The sequence below is a fragment of the Gallinula chloropus genome, assembly GCF_964237585.1.
Source record: "Gallinula chloropus genome assembly, chromosome: 3".
Lineage (NCBI taxonomy): Eukaryota > Metazoa > Chordata > Aves > Gruiformes > Rallidae > Gallinula > Gallinula chloropus.
The window spans coordinates 106936544-106953791 of record NC_140087.1 but is presented as its reverse complement, the minus strand read 5'-3'; the positions used below and the strand labels follow the sequence as shown (position 1 = coordinate 106953791).

The following is a 17248-nucleotide window of genomic DNA, read 5'->3' as shown; positions in this document are numbered from 1 at the left end:
TCCGGCAGCGAGCCGCTTCCAACCGCAGGGCATTTGGCTTGTTTTGACAGCTGGTTCAGGAGCTTCCAAACGAATCTGAGGGACTGCCCTGGAACGAACTGTTTCCATGGGGGCAGCCAGGAAACTTTCCAGGAAGCTGCAGTCCTACAGAGAGAGTCTGCGGGGATGGAGGAGGAGGAAGAGGAGGAATTTGCTCCCTTCTTGTTGGGAATGCCTTTGTCCCTGATGCCTGCAGAGCCTTTCTTCTTGGGGAGGGATGTGCAACACATGGTGAACCTCAGCCCAGGAACTCAAACACCGTTCATGCTGAGTAGGGCTCAGAAATGCCTTGGTCTACCTGCCAAGAGCAAGGTCTTCATAAAGTGTGTCTCCAAGGTCAGAGCAGAATCATGGCAGCTCCTCACCTTGCATCTTTCAGCCACTTCATATGTTGCATGTTTTAATTCCACATTCAGTTTCCCCTTCTCCTCCTCAGCATCCAGTCCCTACCACTCTTCCTTTCTCCAAGACCTGCTTATGATCCAAAGCATCTTCTCCATCAGCTCCCCTTCCCTGGAGCCAGGCCCTGCATGTCACACTGCACCCCAGACTCCCACCTGACCCTCTCTTCCCACAGAGCATCCTTCTGGCAATGATCTGACCGTTCATGGCCTCCAACCCCTGCGTTGCAAACTCTTGGGCTTTAACTTGGTGGTTTAGAAGGAAGGAGCAGAATGAGTGACAGGTAGATGCAATCATTGCAATCGGTGATGAGGATCAGTGGGAGGTGTCACACCTCTGCCCCTCCTGCTTTTATCAGCCCCTATTTTGGAAGAAGGGGGAGCAGCAGCTCATGTGCTGAAAATGGAGCAGCCACTTAGCCCCCCGGGGAGAAATCACGGCCTGGCCTTTGGCAGGTCCTTTTCAACGGGAGGAATGCTTTCCAGAGCAGCTAGCAGTCGTGCAAAATATTTCATTCTCAGAAGCAAAGACGGGAAGAAGCTGTCGGGGATGGTTAGAGTGTCTGCTGGGAAGCAGAGTGGCTCCAGCCATGGGGACGGTTGGCAGAGGCGCCCAGCTGTCCCCTCCCTTACACAGAACCTTCCCCAAAACTCTCTCTCCTTAGTCCAAGGGTGGAAGATTTCCCCGGCACAAGCAGGCTGCCAGAACCGCCGCTCGGTGCCCAAAACCTCCCCGGGAAGACATCGTCCGGGCTGCGGTGTCCTCCAAAGGTCTGCAAGAGCCGGGCGAGGGAGGGGCGCCTGAAGCCAGCCAGGGATTTTGCTGTTCCTGCTGCACGGTCCCGGGGGTGCCGGCGCTACCCCCAGCCCCGGGACATGTCTGCAGAGAGCGGGAGGCTGGGGGAGCGCGTTGCCAGGAGCGGGGAGCGCAGCAGCCTGCCCCATGCTTTGAACTCCAAAAACTGTGTTGAGAAAGGTCCGTGCACCCCTCCCCCGCATCACCCGGCCCTTCCCTTGGCCCTCGGGGCGCTTCTGGGTGGGATTCTCCCCCCTCCCCCCCAAAAAAAAAAGCTTTGAGAGACCCGGGCTCCGGGGAGCGGCCAAGAGCCGCGCCCGCCCCGGCCGGGAGAGGCGGCGGGGCCCGGGAGCGCTTCCCACACTGCCCCCCCCCCCTCCCCCAGCACAGCCCTTCGGCTCTGGGACCGGCGGCGGCCATGGGCAGCGGGATCAGCCGGCGGCGGGGCGCGGCGGCGGGGGCGGCGGCGGGCGCAGCGGTGCCCGCGGGCGGAGCGGCGGCGGACCGGGAGCTCGTGGAGACGATGCTGGCCGAGCGCGAGGAGGCGGCGGCGCTGCCCGCCCCCGGCCGCCGAACCCCGGCCGCCGGCGGCATCTCTCCGCCCCGGGACGCCGGGCGCTGCGGGCAGGCGGCGGCGGGAGGCGGCAGCGCCGGGCCCCCGCCCGAGCAGGCGGTAAGTGCCCGCACCGGTCCCGGTCGGGACCCCGCGCCCGGGCGGATGCTCCCGGCGGCGGCCCCGGGCTCCACATCCCCTGCCGCGGTAGGGGTGGTCCCAGAGCCGAGGCTGCCCGCTGCAGCCCGACTCCCCCCGGACAGAAATGGCATCAGGCTCTTCCCGTCTCGGCTGGCGGGCCGGGCTGGACCCATTTGCTGCCCCTCTTCGCTTCTCCTCTCTCTGGGGCAAGCGAAATACCGTCCCGAAAAGGGCCGTCCCCTCCCAGCTCCCTCGGGCTGGTCAGAGTTTCTTTTCCTGCCCTAAGGAAAAGCTCGGCTTGGACAGGCGCGGCTCAGGCTCGGGCTTGTCAGCGGAGCCTTATAACGCCAACCTAAGGCTGCCGGTGCCCCCCTGCCAGCCCGCTGCAGCCCGGCGCGACCCGGGGAAGCACTTCAGGCTTCTGCTGCTCGGCCAGCAGCGGATCTGCCTCTGAGGGAGCTGACATTTGCTTTGCTCTTTCCTCCTTCCCCCTCTTCCAAAACACCGGCAGTGTCCGTGTCTGCTGGCGAGGAGGCCAGGCATCGCCGGCTTCTTCTAGCCCAGTTCGGCTTCGGGAGTTGCGTGCTGCCTGTAGGACAAGCGCTGCCCGGGCAGATGTGCACAAGCTGCCAGGCTGGAGACGTTTAAGAATAGAAACAAGTATTTAGGACCCGGGAGCTTTCTGCCTCGTGTGCCTCAGTTTCCCTCTTTAGAAGTGTCTCATTTCCACTGCCAAACTGCATGTCCATGGGCTAAGGATGACTTTAGGATATGGCAAAAATAATTTTGCCGTTAGGTTCACTGTGAGAACCCCTTTTTTAGCCGAGTTTTTAAGAAAAATCTCAAAGAAAGAGTTGGAAATGGGGAAAAAAGTTAGAGATCTTGTACTGCCGTATTTTTTTCCCTGCCCTTTTGACTCTAAAGCCTCCCACAGTACGTATGTGAGCTCAGGCCAACGCCCCTTTCTTCCTCGGGTGACCCTGTTTTATGAACAGTCCTCCTGACCTCCCCCTTTTATCTGTACTTATGGGAATCGAGGTGCTGGTGTGTGTTTTCCCTCGGCCTCCTCAGGTAAATATCATGACTGGATGTTTACAAATAGTACTTCTGTTGTCAGTGAATTTTCCTGTGCATAAAGCAGTGTTTTAGCTCTATTCCAAAGTGCTGGATATTCCAGCAGAACGGCAACGGAGCTGCCCCCATCCTGCTTTAAAAAACCAGTAGACAGACAATATTCCATGGAGGTAGATATTAGTGAGCTAATGGCAAAACAGAAAGGATGAGGAATTTAAGATGTGGCCCCTGGGGTGGTAGCGGGGTGGTCACCATGCCATACCTCCTCCTCTGGCAGAAGGGACAGTGAGGAGCCCATAGCATCCCCTTGGTTGTAGTCACCCCCAGCACAAACCCGGGGTGGGAACACCATCAAGCCTTGCAGCATAGAGGTGCTCGTGAGATCTGGGTCACCCAGTGTGGCCAAGTGGGTGCAGCATGAAACTGTGTCACCCACGAGGTGACTGTGAGGCCCAGCATCTTGTGTCTCCTCGTCCAGCTACTGTTAATGCCTCGTTTGGGAAGGAAGTTCACACCTCTGGTTGCACCCAGGCATGTTGTTTGAAAGAATTACCACTGTTTTCCAGCAATATAAAAGCCACACAAGAGAAGTCTCAGATATTTTCAGGGCAAATTTGAAGCTTTTCTTGGCAGTGCTTTCCCTGAACCTCAGATGGCCACGGTCCTGTTGAGACAGCAGTCATGGGCTTACCATCCTGACTTCTCCAGGCCTAAAAAGCCACTACCCTGAGGAAGGAGGGAGGGAGCTGTTTGCAGCACTGAGTTTTGCTTGTTTACTGGATGCAATTTAGTCTTTTAGGTCACTGGGCAAACTTCCACCCTTCCCATGAGGCCGTTGGAGGAGGTTTCTGGAAAGGGATACCAGCTTCATTGTGTCACCAGTTCCTTGCTAGAAATTTTTAGGGCAATTTCTCCCAGTCTTGACAGTTTCTCAGCCAGATCATTTGTGATTTCTGTCTGACTGTGGGGACTCACTTGCTCTGCCCTGTTGAGCTGTGCAAACTGGATGGTGAGCAAAGAAATTTCAGGATGTGTTGATGGAGCAGAGCGAATGGGGGAATGATGAGGGAGGAGGAGGAGATATTACAGTAGAAAGTCTGATGAGAAAGAGCCTGTGGAGGAGCAGACTCTGGCTGTTGGGAGGAGAGGTTTGCCACCAGCCAGAAGAAGGTAGCTGCCTCCAAGCAGGACTCAGCTCAACTCATAGTTGGGTTTCTCCTGGGTGTGATCTGCATCAACACTGCTTTCCCATCTGAACCCCAATGCACCTGATAGGTGGTCAGGTCAGGTGGCAAGGGCTGGTGGAGAGGGATGTGGCTGCATTTACAGTCTTGAGCCACCCCTAATGCATTCAGATAGCACTTGGGAGTAGAGAAGAGTGAAAGCACATCACATCAACAGGCTGGGAAGCAAATCTTGATGGGCATCATGAACTCAGCTTGAAGCAGACCCCAATACCTCCTTATCAGCATCAAATGTCCATTTTCAGGTTTGCCCTCAGTTCTGTCTGGTTGTACATGCTTTTTCCACATTCTTTGCTCAACAGAAGAAGTGGCAGCGCTCGGTGGAAGCAGGGGAGAGGCCGTGGCCTCAGGCATTTCCCCACTGGTTTCCTGAAATGGAAAAAAACCCACAGATGTCTTAGGGTCTCCCTTCTTCCATGGCACCATCACCCCTCCTGACTGCAGATAAGTGTGATTACAGTAAGCCCACCACCCCAGTTGTAGCATGGGAACAAGACAGGTAGAGGGTGCTGTCTTCTAGAGGGACTATCATGTACTTCCAAAACTCCCAAGTCTTCCAAGCCTGGTCTGTGTGGGTTTTTCCAGCCAGCTGAATGTTGTTTCTGCAGACTGGCGTGGCGCAGCGTCATCTCGTGGCTGGCTGGCCCCAGCTGCAGGCACGTAGGGGCCCTATGGGGACATTTAATGTCATAGCCCATTAGTTTCTTACAGGAATTGAGACAGGTTTATTTTTCTACTCTTGTTAAAATGCGTTTCCCTCAGCAGAAATGTGACCTTTCTGTTTCAGTGCTGTTAGCAGTTTATTTCAGCATTTTCTTCCTGGTTGTATTAATGGTTAAAAACACCCTCAAGACAAGATGTTCTCCTACAGTCACATAGGGAGCCACGTTCTGCTGGCCAGGGTAACTTCTGAAAAGGTGTTTTCCAGCTGAACCCTTACAGCTGGGACCCCCTGAACCCCAATCAGCTGAGGGAAGCAGCTAAGGGAAAAGTCCGAAGTCAGATTATTTCAGGTTCTGCAGTTCATTCCCAGGTACAGATCTGGTGGCTGTTGAGCAAAAGATCTTCCTCTCCTTTGCTTTACCTTCCTTGCCTTTTTAAAAGCACCTGAAATGTCACCAAAGCCCAGCGGGCAGCGAGCTGTGCTGTCCCCTCAGCCAGTGTCACCCTCCCAGCACAGCTGTCGCAGCTGGACTCAGAAAACTGCTGACTATGTGGGATTTTTTTCTCCCACCATCATCTGTCAGAGCACAACTCATTTTTGCCCTGGAACCATTTCCAACCTACAGACTAAACACAGGGTATGCAGGGAATGGCTGGTGTTTCAGTGGGCAGGAGAGGACAAGCTGGGAACTCCCCACATCCCTGCCTGCTTCCCATCCACCGCCCGCTCCCAATTCCTTCGCTGGCCAGAGGATGTTGCTGCAGACTGGAGCAAGGCTGGGTGTGCTTCACCTGGGATGCAGCTGGGGTTATACATCCCTTTGGTACCTACTGCTAGGTAGGCTAGATTTTTTTATTATTATTATTATTCTTTTTGGCAGGAATAACTGCAGCTGCATGTTCATGAGAGGCTGTTTTCAGCAGCGATGGCTGAAAACAGCCACCCACATCCTTTGCTGGTGTCGCTGGAGGGTGCTGCCCTTCTGCTGTACCAGCTCAGCCATCTGCAGCTGTGCTGCAAACCGCATCTGTGATGCGCTCCCGCTGACATCACCTCCCTCCTCTCTGAGGGGGAGGGAGGGGAGGATTCTTCATTTCAGCTCGGACTGGTTCCCCAGCCCAGTTCACAGAGTGTTTGTGAGGATGAATTTGGGAAGGAGGCAGGGAAGGAGGCGCTGGCTTACATCCTGCAGAGAAGCCACACTGTGAAACCACAGCCCAGCAGGGCAGCACTGGCGGGGACCACACCGCTCCCACATAAATGCTTTAGGTGGCTCAGCAGCTCGCTGGGCTCCCTTATACGTGACAGGACCGCTGAGGGTCTCTGTCTCTGTCCTAGCTCAGGCCTGTATCTGTACCAGTAAGCTATACCATGATGGCTGCCTGGCATCAGACCACGATGGTTTGCCCCACTGAGCTGCTAGGATGGTCCCAGACACGGTTTTGGCCTGGGCCAACTTGCAGTCTCCCAAACAATGCTTGTGCATGGCTCAGGGGCCAGCACAGGGCCCATCCTCAAGGAGCTGCTTGAATTTGACCATGCAGTTTTGGAGAGAACAAGGTTGAGACTACAGGTGAGACTTGAGTCAACCAGTTCCAGTGCAGCTCAGGGACAGTTCAAAGACCCTGAAGGTGCACAGCTCCAGACAACCCTGCGGGTCCCAGGGGAGGGTGTTCCCACCCAGCTCACCCACAGCTGCAAGGGCTGACAGGGGAGAAGAGAAGGAGCACAGGTGAGGAATGCCAACCACAGCTCACATTGGGAAGCTGAGCCCTGGAAGAGCTGGGTCATGCATGCAGCAAAGAGAAATCACTCCTGGTTCCAGCTCTCTGCTCCATCTTTCTCCCTGGAGCCGCTGCCCTTACACGAAGGACGCTGAACTGTGTGTGCTGCAGCTGTCAAACCACTCCACCTCACCTCTTGGTATGTTGAATTAAACCCAAGCACATGCTGGGTGAGCTTAATATGCAAGCCTGGAAACCCAGAGGAGGTGGGGGCGTGGGGCGATGGGGGCTCTGTGGCACGACAGACCCCAGCACGAGATGTCTGCGCTGGGAACAGACTGGAAAACAAGGAGACAGGCAGAGACACACACAGACACACACACTGCCTCCTGGATGAGTAATAAAAAGATGGCTGCAAGCTGCAGAAAGGAGAAGCTGACTTCATTTATCTCTTAACAGGGCCTAGGCCAGCCAGGCCAGCAATTACACACTTAGCTGCGGGATAGGAACCCATAATACTCAAGTGTCACGATGTACACATCATCTTAACCCACACAAAGGGCTAGCAGCAATTACCTGCTGCACTTGCAACATGCCCATTACAGCAGCCTGGGCGGGCTGGGTGGGGTCTCACTGTGCCTCTGCCTGCGCCGGCCCCTGCGCCGCATCCTGCCCAGCGCGGTGTCACGGGGGTATCGCAGAGCCAGCAGGTGAATTCTGAGCAGCTTCTGAAGGCTCTGACAGTGGTGGGAGGCCAGAGGCTGAGGGTCTCTCTTGTTTTCACTCACCACTAGTCTTTTCCTCATGGTTAAACGTCAGGAGAGCTCTACCTGCACCAACGTCGAGTTCTCCTGGGAAATAAGTGCTGCTGCTGGCAGACCCCTTGGAGAAGGTGGGAGCTGACTTTGCACAGAGAGGCAGATTTTGATAACCAGAGCTGCCCTGTCTTGATGACTAATTAATTCTGGCTTCCGCCCACACAACACGTACAGCTCGTAACGTGGAGGAGGCAGCCACAAGGGAAGGAAAAAGAGACAGCCTACTGTAGAGTTCAGCCCCCTTGGTGGAATGATCCAAACCCGTCCTTTGCCCAGAAGTGTTGGAAGTTGGGTTCTCCCTGTGGGAAGAGCAGCATCAAAGCACTCCTGGAGAACTGTATTCCCCTCAGTGCTGAGGAGGAGTGATGCTCTTTGCCTGGCAGGAGGTAACTGGGCTGGCAGCAGTAACCCAGTAAGTGATGGTGATGGTGAGGATGAAGGCCATGCTGCGTTGCAGTGTCAGCCCTCAGCATCCTCCTGGCACTGCCGCTTGCTCTTGTCGCCTGTGGGAGGTTGCCAAGAGATGATGCTAAATAACCAGGCAGGAAGGCTTTTCCCTCACCATCAGCTTTCTCACACAGCCTCATCTCTGCTCAGACCCAGGAGATGTTTCTAGAACAGTTCAGGCTCTTCCAGAAGAAACAAAATGTTGGCAGAGAGCAGGGAATCCTCTGGAAGGAGGCAGGCTTCCTTCGGAAAGGTGTCACAGGTGTTACAGGTATTTAACGGAGACTTAGTTTGTCATTTTAACCAAGCAGCTAGGGTGGGAAAGACTCCAGGAGCAGCCACCTTTCCCAGCTCCAGAAATGGAAACTGCTTATGGCTCACCTGGAAGAAATATTGACCCAGTGCAGCGAGAAAGGTGTCTTTGCTGCAGCTCCCCATCACCTGCTCAACCAGCACGAAGCCCACCCCAGAAGCAGGGAAGAGCTGAAGACATTGCTGCCAAGCATCTATCTGCCTAGCAGAGCCTCAGACCACTGTGTTTAAACCCCAACTCCTGTCCACCCACACCTGAAGCAGCTAAGGAACTCACCTAATGAAAGCGTCTCCTCTCAGGTGCCACACAACAATGGCAGACACCCAGGTGGACATTTCTACCCTGTAGAGAGTTCATACAAGCCTGACCAATACCAACTGACAAATCAGCACAAACGCCATCATCTCTCTACCAACACTGCCTATTGAGGGGGGTCTCTCCCATCTCCAGCTCCCACACTTACAAGCACCAGCCCTGAGCACTGCTGGAGCTCAGGACAGCACAGGTTTGAGCTATTTCAAGAGCAGATACGTGATCTTACTGAGGAATCAGGGAAGTGGTCACAGCACTGAGCTTGACTGAGTTCAAGAAGTGGCTGGACAATGCTCTCAGTCCCACGCTCTGACTTGGCTGGACCTGTGTGAACCCAGGAGTTGGACTCAATGACCCTTATGGGTCCCTTCCAGCTCAGGATATTCTATGATTCTATGAACTGCTTGATCCCACCAGCCCTGTAGAAACACCACACAGCAGATATATATAGGTGATGTCTCTGAACTGTGAGCTTTTCCACCCCGCTTCCTTCAAATCCCTTTTCTCCTGTACAGAAAAATCTTCCTCTTTTCCATACTTATGGCATAACTTTTAATTTCTTGTTTCTGGAAGCCAGGTCCTCACTTTGGTTCTGTTATGCATGTAACATCTGTTCGTGTCATTATGAGACTCAGGGTAACTTGTATGAAGGAGATCCACCAGCTCTAGGACTGCAGCTCAGAAAAAATTATAAGCCAATATAGGTCTACTTTTGTGCAAAGCCACAGCCCTGCTTCCTGTCCCACTCCCCTTCCCCATGAGAGTACAGTGAAGAAGTAGAAAATGATGGGAGTTATTTTCTTCTCAGTTGCATCTGTTTGCATTTAATTACTGGTCCAACTGAGGGCTCAGACAGACACAGGGTCCCATCTCCTTCCCATTTTAAATACTGCTAGGTTTGGCTTTGTTTGCCCCCCTGGTGTCCCATTGGAAACTTAGAATCATAGAATGGCATGGGTTGGAAGGGACCCCAAGGATCACAGAGCTCCAACCCCCCTGCCACAGGCAGGGCCACCAACCTCAGGCCTGGATCTACACAAGGTTGCCCAGGGCCCCATCCAACCTGGCCTTGAACACCTCCAGGGACGGGGCATCCACTACTTCTCTTGTGGACTTCCAGCACAGGGACAGTGGATTTTTCACTCCAGATGGATCACTTCAGGGAAGCAGCTTTGTCAGGTGCAAAGACCTGGGTCTGTGGTGCCATAACTTCCTTCCTTAGAGGGTATTTTCCATACTGCTACCTGTCAGCTGGCAGGACAGTGTGTGTTTGTGAGAAAACTAGGAGGTTTAATGAGTTTACATTTGGTGATTTCAGTTCCATAGCCTGTAGCCACCAAGGTGCCCTGAACATGGAAAAGGTGGTTAGTAAAGGGGACACTCTTGTGTCTGTACTGTCTCCACAGAGGTTATTTTGGGGGTTAAACCACGACAGATGTGGCCTGCTATAGACAGAGATAGGTTTCGTAGAAATAAAAAATGGTTTGGGTTGGAAGGAACATCTGAAGACCATCTAGTCCCACATTCTGTCATGGACAGGGTGCCCCTCCACTAACCCAGGGTGCCCAAAGCCCCTTTCAACCTGGCCTTGAACAGTCAGGCAGGGGGCAGCCACAGCTTCTCTGGGCAGCCTGTGCCAAGGTCTCACCACCCTCATTGTAAAAAACTTCTTCCTTATGTCCACTTTTTCTTTTTAAAGACATTGTCTCTTGTCCTGTCACTACTGGCCCTGGTTAAAAGCCTCTCCAGCTTTCCTGTAAGCCCCTTTGTTTACTGGAAGGCTGCAGTAAAGTCTCCCTAGAGCCTTCTTTTCTCAGAGAAGGTTCTCTTCCCTGAACAAGCCCAACTCTCTCTCAGCCTGTCTTCACCAGAGACATGCTCCAGCCCTCTGATCATTTCCATGCTCCTGCTCTAAGAGTTCCACTTAATTTTTGTACTGGGGATCCCACAGCTGGACACAGAACTGCAGGTGGGGTCTCACCAGAGCATAGTAGAAGGGCAGAATCACCTCCCTCAGCTTTAAAATGTTGTAACTGAAATATGTGACTTTTGTTCTTCTCCAGGCCTTGTCAACCAGAAGCCCACCAGGCCCAGAGAATGACACCGCCGACTGTCAGTGAGTATCCCAGGCTTTTGTTGCTTCTTCAGGGAGGAAAAGCAGCAGAAGGAAGGGAGCATGAAGGGGAAAGCTATCCCTGCCTCCCACTGTGAAGGAGAGAGCTGGGAATAGTGTCAACTCATTTCCAGCCCTATAAAATCCAGGAGCTGTGCTGCCTGAAGAGAACTGCCTGCCCAAACATAGTATAGAGATTCACTCCTGGTCATAGGTAATGCAGAATTTAGGACGTTCACATGTCACACAAACACCTTGAAGGAGCTTGTGAAAGCTGGGGGAGGATTGCTTCCAGTAGCTCAGGCCCCGGTTCACCCCGAGGCCACCCGAGGGCTCTGTGGCATGTAGAAAAAGAGAAGGATATCTCTTTTCCCCCAAGGAATCACTAGAGAAACCCCAGGAGACACTCCCATGCTACACCAGCTAGAGAGATGAGCGTCCCTCGGGGACAGGGGGATGGTGGGGACCTGATGCTCTGGCTGTCAGACAAAGGAAATCAGAAATCTGCACAGGCTGCCAGGCAGACTCTGCCTCCAGCTCTGCCTGCACCTAGACTGATGGGAGCAGTGAGATGTGTGTGTTAAAGAAACCCATATGAAATTAAAAAACCTGAGCAAACATCTTAACACATCGTCTTCTTACGCTGAAAGGCAACTCTCTCAACCACCAAGTGTTCTCTGACTGCCATCCAGCCCCTCCTCCCTGCAGCACTGCAGAGCAGACCACGCTGCATCATGCTACGTGACCTACTAACGCCAACCGGCGCTGCTGGAGGTGACACGAGCCTGGGCACCAGCCTCCTCTCCCTCCTCTCTCTCCGTGCTGGCAGGGAGCTGCCTGGAGATGCTGCTGGTTTCCAGAGCAATTGAAAAACATGTCTGCCCTCAGCTTTCCTGACAGCAAGGCCTGTACAGGCGCTCTCGTGGGGACTGCAGGCTCTCCTGGGCTTTCCAGCATCCTTAATGGGCTCTGGGCTGTGATGGCAACCGAGCAGTGTCCTCTGGGGTGCACACACAGCCCTGCCCAGTCTCCCACTGAGGTCCCCAGCCCCAGGGCTCTGGCCTGGGTTTTCTTTCTCCCTTTTTCACATGCAAAGGGAAGACCTGAGATGGCAGAAGCTCGTTTCTGATCTGGGATGACAGAGCAGGACCTTATTTCACTCTGATATCATACGCTCTGTACCCACGTCAGAGTCCCGTGGCGCAGCTCACATGCGAAGTGCCCGCACCGCCTGGGATCAGCAGGGCTGCAGCTCCTGCTGGCAAGAGCTGCGTGCAGACGTTTGTCTGGAACTGGTCCAGCAAAACTGCATTTTGAAGAAAGCCCCAGAAACAGCGGTTAATGTGCGTAGGTGTCTCATCCTTCACATTTCTGCAGCTAGGATTACTCTAGGTAAACATTCATGGCACAGGCAGTAAAAAGCAGCCGCATCTTGACAGACTTGCTGACTAAAGAAATTCCCATGAAGCCAATTAAAGAAGAAAATAGATGTCAAGCAGGGAGGAAAAAAAAAAAACCCAAACCCACCTAGACATGGAGACATAACAGTGTCTGCCAAGAGAGCAGCCATGCGAGACAGATGCTGTAGGCGTGCGTCTCCCATGCCGCAAAACATTCCTGTGTGACACCACGTAAGCATCTACTCCAGGCCCTAATGAACACCTCTGCTGCTCACGGGAACCTGGTGGGATATATCCCAGATGGAGCTGTGTTACCTCTCTTTCCCCACGCCGCGATCCTTTTGTGAACCGCTCTCCAGCATCTGGTAGTCCGCGGGCGGGATGACACAGCGCAGGAACGCCGTAACGATCGCGCAGTCGCTGCCAAGGCTCGTGTCGCTGGCAGAGTTACTGGGGCGTTGTGTTGACCTATTTTTCAGCTGCAAGGTCCTGCAGAAGGCATTTTAATGATTAACCCCGGACTTTCCCATTCTCAGCAAAACAATAAAACCCAGTGGCCTGGATTCACCCCAACCTAATTTTCAGGCGCTGAACGGGGGTTTCTACCCCAGAGCTTGTCACCCTCAGCACCCATCAGGGATACAGTCAGCAGGGCCTGCGGGCAGCTCTCCCCCACCCCAGGCACCTGCCTGGCAGCAGGGACGTGGCACTGCCAGCTGTCCCCACCACAGGGATCTCACCCAAAGGTGCTTTGCTCGCTTTTGGTCTAATGACACCCTTTGCATTTCCTTCTCCTCACTGCATAGTTCATTGTCTTCCTATTTAAAAAAAAAAAATACTAAACAACAACTGCTTCCCCTTAACGAACTTTAAACACAGAAAGAGGCCTTTTGCTGCGTCACAGCACGTTTCTCATGTTCCTCTTTCCGAAACTGCTTCACTCCAGCCCCTTAAATCACTTTACTGCTGCTTTCTAAACTCCCTCCATGCTGTTGATAACTTTTCAGCAAGGAGATACGCAGGTGCCTGCACAGTAACACCAGTGGAGCTACACTGACCCTTTATGTTCTTTGCTGTCCTGCCAGGTTGCAAATTCCACTCTCATGCAGTCCTCAGCTAACTCTCTCACTCACAGCACTGCCCCTTCCCAGGTTTCTCTCTTCCCTCAGAACACCTGGGGGTTCAGAAATTTTCCCCTCAACATACTGTCCTGTTGTTTTCCAAATTGGAAAGTCTAACGTCCATCAGCTGGATTCACAAGCCCTGATCTGCCGCGCTGGCTGCGTGTCCATGAGAGCAGTGAGGTGCCTCCTCTCCTGCTGGGGGAGCACAGGGGGAGGCTGGTAGCCCACCAGCTCCCATCCTGTCCATGTCCTACGCTCTGGGTTTCCCCGCCACAGCGTCCCGCTTAATTCCAGGACCAGCAGAAGCAGCTGGCAGGGCAGCTGCACATTTGAGATCCAGGTTCAGGGTGGGAGGGCCACAGGAAGTCTCTGGTCCCATCTCCTGCTCCAAGACAGATCAGGCCAGACTTCTCCAGGCTTTGACCCATCGGTTCTTGAAAGCCTCCAAAGGATGGAGGCCTGTGCAGCCAAAGGCCTGTTTCTCTGCTTGCTGTCCTCAGGGTGCAGAAGCTTCCCTTTGATGCAGAGAGAAGAGCTAGTATTGTAATTGATTTCCATTTTTCCACATTAAATGGAACAGAACTTACACCAACAACAGAGAGAACGTGAGCAGCAACTTGTTTCTTTTGCCCTTGTGATAACTACAGTCCCCTCTATCCCTCTCAGTCCCAGGATGTACTAGAGTAGGTGGGGGCTGCTTTTCTCTTTTCACAGCGCACCTGTGAAAATCCAATTCTACCTGGAGGTTTTCTCCCATGTTTGGAGGTCACCATGCAAGCCAAAGCACTGGGAATAATTAACAGTGTGAAATTACGTAACCACTAAGAGAAACAATGACTCTTCTGTGGGCCCTCACGCCCCCTGCCAAGAGCTCTGCCCCTAAAGCATCACATCACATAAAATTACTCTAAGAACTGTCACAGCGCAGAATTGAAATCGATAAAACGTGTGTTAAGGTCAGATTTTCACGTCTCCTTTTCCAAATTCCTGCTTCCTAGCTGCTGGTGTGTAGTTCAAGCCCCTGGACTCTTTGCTTGCCTCCCAGCTCCCATATACCACAGTGGAAACCAGACTGCCCGCAGTCCCTCAGAAGGGAAACGAGTAAAAGGAACAAGCAGGGGAGTTTACTTGCTAAATCCTTCTTGCTGCTCTCTTGCTGCCAGTAGAACTTGCCACTGAGGGCATGAGGCAGCGTACGTAAGCGTAGGACACCCACATGAGCCAGCTGCCATGCCAGCTGGTCATCGGGAGGCTCCAGGGAAAACAGCAACCTGTCTCTGAGGTGCACAGCTAGGTCAGAGCAGCTGGAGCGGGCAGAAGCCTTTCTGACCTGGACAGATAAGAACAGAGGTGAGGTTGCATTGGTGCCATTGGTTTCATGTGACAGTGGCAGGAGACTGGCTGCTGCCTGTTTTAGGAGCGTTGGAGATGCTCCCTTGCCCAAGGATGGCAGTTCTCGTCCATCAAAGACATCTGGGGCTTATGAAAGCACTTCCCTGGTATGACAGAGTTTCCTTGGAGGAGCCTTCCAGGACTCTACATTTACCTCCCTGCACTGGGGCAGCTGCTGTGATTTCATCCCTTTTTGTTTTTCACTGGACGCTTCTAGTGACCAAATTCATCCTGCTGTCTCCTCTGAGTCCTGGAGGGCAAGATCAAGAAAATGTTTTTGGGACTGTGAGCTACAGTGGTCAAAGCTTGCAGAAGACTTCCCACTGTTCTCCCTCATGCAGGCAGGGACAGGTTTCCACCGTACCCAACATGAACCACTCTCTGATAATACCAGTAAACCCCATACCACTCCCCCTTGAATCATGCATCAGTTCCCACTCATGGGAGAGCTGTGCTGATGTGAAAATACATGAAAGCCTTAAGAAGAGTTTGAGGTAGCTCTGTTGACGTTTTGAATGAAATTCAAATCCCTTACAGAACCAAGCAAAGAATCCCTTCCTGCATCAAACCTTAACACTTGTAACAGCATAAAGGTTATGCAGTCCTTCAGCTGGGCCTCCAACCTTACTCACCAAAAGGTTCTTTGATCTGGGGCATGGTAAGGGCTGCGCTGGAATGAACTCACAGACTGAAAGAGCTGCCAAGTGATGGCAAATGTCAGCAAGCCATCTGCCTGTGAGGTGTGAGAACTAGAGTGACGGAGTATCTGCGTCTCCACAAGCCACGTGCAGCTCAGTCTTTCCATTCACAAAAAAAAAAGCAGTGAAGTAAGGGCCACCTCGTGTCTTCAGGCCTTGTTTTGTCACACCAGTAACTCATTCCATTCCCCAGCAGGTGCCCACAAAGGAGCAGCAAGCAGCCTTCAGGACAGTCCACGGTATCATACGATTATTCAGAGGAGGAGCTCATGGCAAGCATCGAGCGGGAGTACTGCCGCTGAACCCACCCCCACTCCACCAGCTCCTGGAGGCCCCGCGGGAGCAAAACTGCTGCTGCTGACAAAACGACCCCTCGCACAGCGAGACGACGCAGGAGAGGTGGGTGGCGAAGGGATGGGGAACCTGAGAGGCACATGCCTGCTTGGGAAGCATGGAGGAGAAAGCCCTCCTGACCAATTCTGGGTGAGAGCACGAAGATCCTCCCCAACTGCTGATTTCTGATTGGTGCCACTGGAAAAGGGACCAATTCAACTTGCAAATCAATATTGAGAAGCTCATTTCTAAATGGTATTTACAAATGAAGACGTACCAGGATTGAAGTGTCATACTGGAAGTGTTGAAATTCATGTTCCTGCCACTTAAAACAGGCCAAATTCGCTCCTTGCGCTGCGCAACCTCCGGCTCTGAGTCTGGTACTGCCTCTTTGAACGTGGCCCCCAGCATGGGGTGCAAGGTGAAAAGGGCAGTGAGCCGTCCATCCAGCATGTAGGCAGTGCCACCCCAGAGTTCAAACCCCACCTCTGCTGCAAAAGGGGCTCCTGGGAGCCAGCAGGGAGCACAGGATTCACACAATCTCTTCGGGGCAGGGTGCCAGGTTTGGTGTGGTACCTGGGGCTCCTTGGCATGGATCCTTCAGTGAAGGGAGCCAGCACGGCCCCGGTGCTGCCTTGCTGCAGCCGGCAGTGACCCATTGTGTGAGGGACTCACAGGCTGTTGCAGAGCAGCTGCTTGCCATCAGTTTTCAGAATGATCAGTCCTGGCCTTCCTGCTTATTTCTCGTAGGTAACCTAGGAAAAAACACACTATGTTTTACCATTAGCCAACTGCACAAAGTCACCTCTCCTGAGAAAACTGCAGATTTTCAGTGCTCCCCGGCAGGGAAGCCTGGTATTTTAGGCTTTCTGCCTTTATTTTCCCTGCATCTTAATGTATTATGAGTAGCTGCTTGTTACCAGAAGTAGAAAAATACCTTATTTCTGTCTTCAGCTGAAACGTAAAAGACATCAGATGAAATCTTCCCATAGACTGTGTAAGTGCAGGAGGAGACAGCGGGGCACAGTTCAGTTGCTGCATTTTAACACCTTTGTAATTCCTGGCACCTGTGAAACAGAAATAAATGCACCTGTGCTCTGTGTAGGCATCAAATGTTGTTTTGAAAAAAGGCTCTCCAGCTCACACACTATATTGCCTCTCAGTACCTGCAGACTGAACAAAACGCATCCTTGGAGGATGGCAGGAGGGATGCTGTGAGGCAGACACCAGATTACAGCCCTGGCACACATCCTCACGCTCCATTCCCCTTCCTGTGACAGCCTCCAGTGTAGCTGGCCGCTGTGCTCTGCCTGGGGGCTTGGGAGCTGCAGCCACAGACATGGAAATCAACCTCCACAAAGCTACACAAGCCTGGAGGGGAGAGCTCCCTGCATGCCAGCTGGGGCACCTGGATAGGATGAGGTTTAAACTGAAAGACAGCAGGTTTAGGTTGGACATAAGGGAGAAATCTTTCCCTGTGATGGTGGTGAGGCCCTGGCACAGGCTGCCCAGAGAAGCTGTGGCTGCCCCCTCTCTGGCAGTGTTCAAGGCCAGGTTGGATGGGGCTTTGGGCACTCTGGACCAGTGGAGGGTGTCCCTACCCATGGCAGGGGTGGGAACTAGATGGGCTTTGAAGTTCCTTCCAACCCAAACCAGTCTGTG

At 53.2% G+C, this 17248-nt stretch overlaps 1 protein-coding gene across 1 annotated transcript; it reads left to right on the top strand.

Annotated features, from left to right (window-relative positions):
• Positions 1-1654: 1654 nt before the first annotated feature.
• On the top strand, positions 1655-15904 carry CYS1 (cystin 1; the record flags this gene model as incomplete). Its single annotated transcript, XM_084262230.1, has 3 exons — positions 1655-1909; positions 10590-10642; positions 15447-15904. 3 exons carry the CDS (start codon positions 1655-1657, stop codon positions 15553-15555), a joined length of 417 nt encoding a protein of 138 aa, XP_084118356.1. The 3' UTR covers positions 15556-15904.
• Between the last annotated feature and the right edge of the window lie 1344 nt (positions 15905-17248).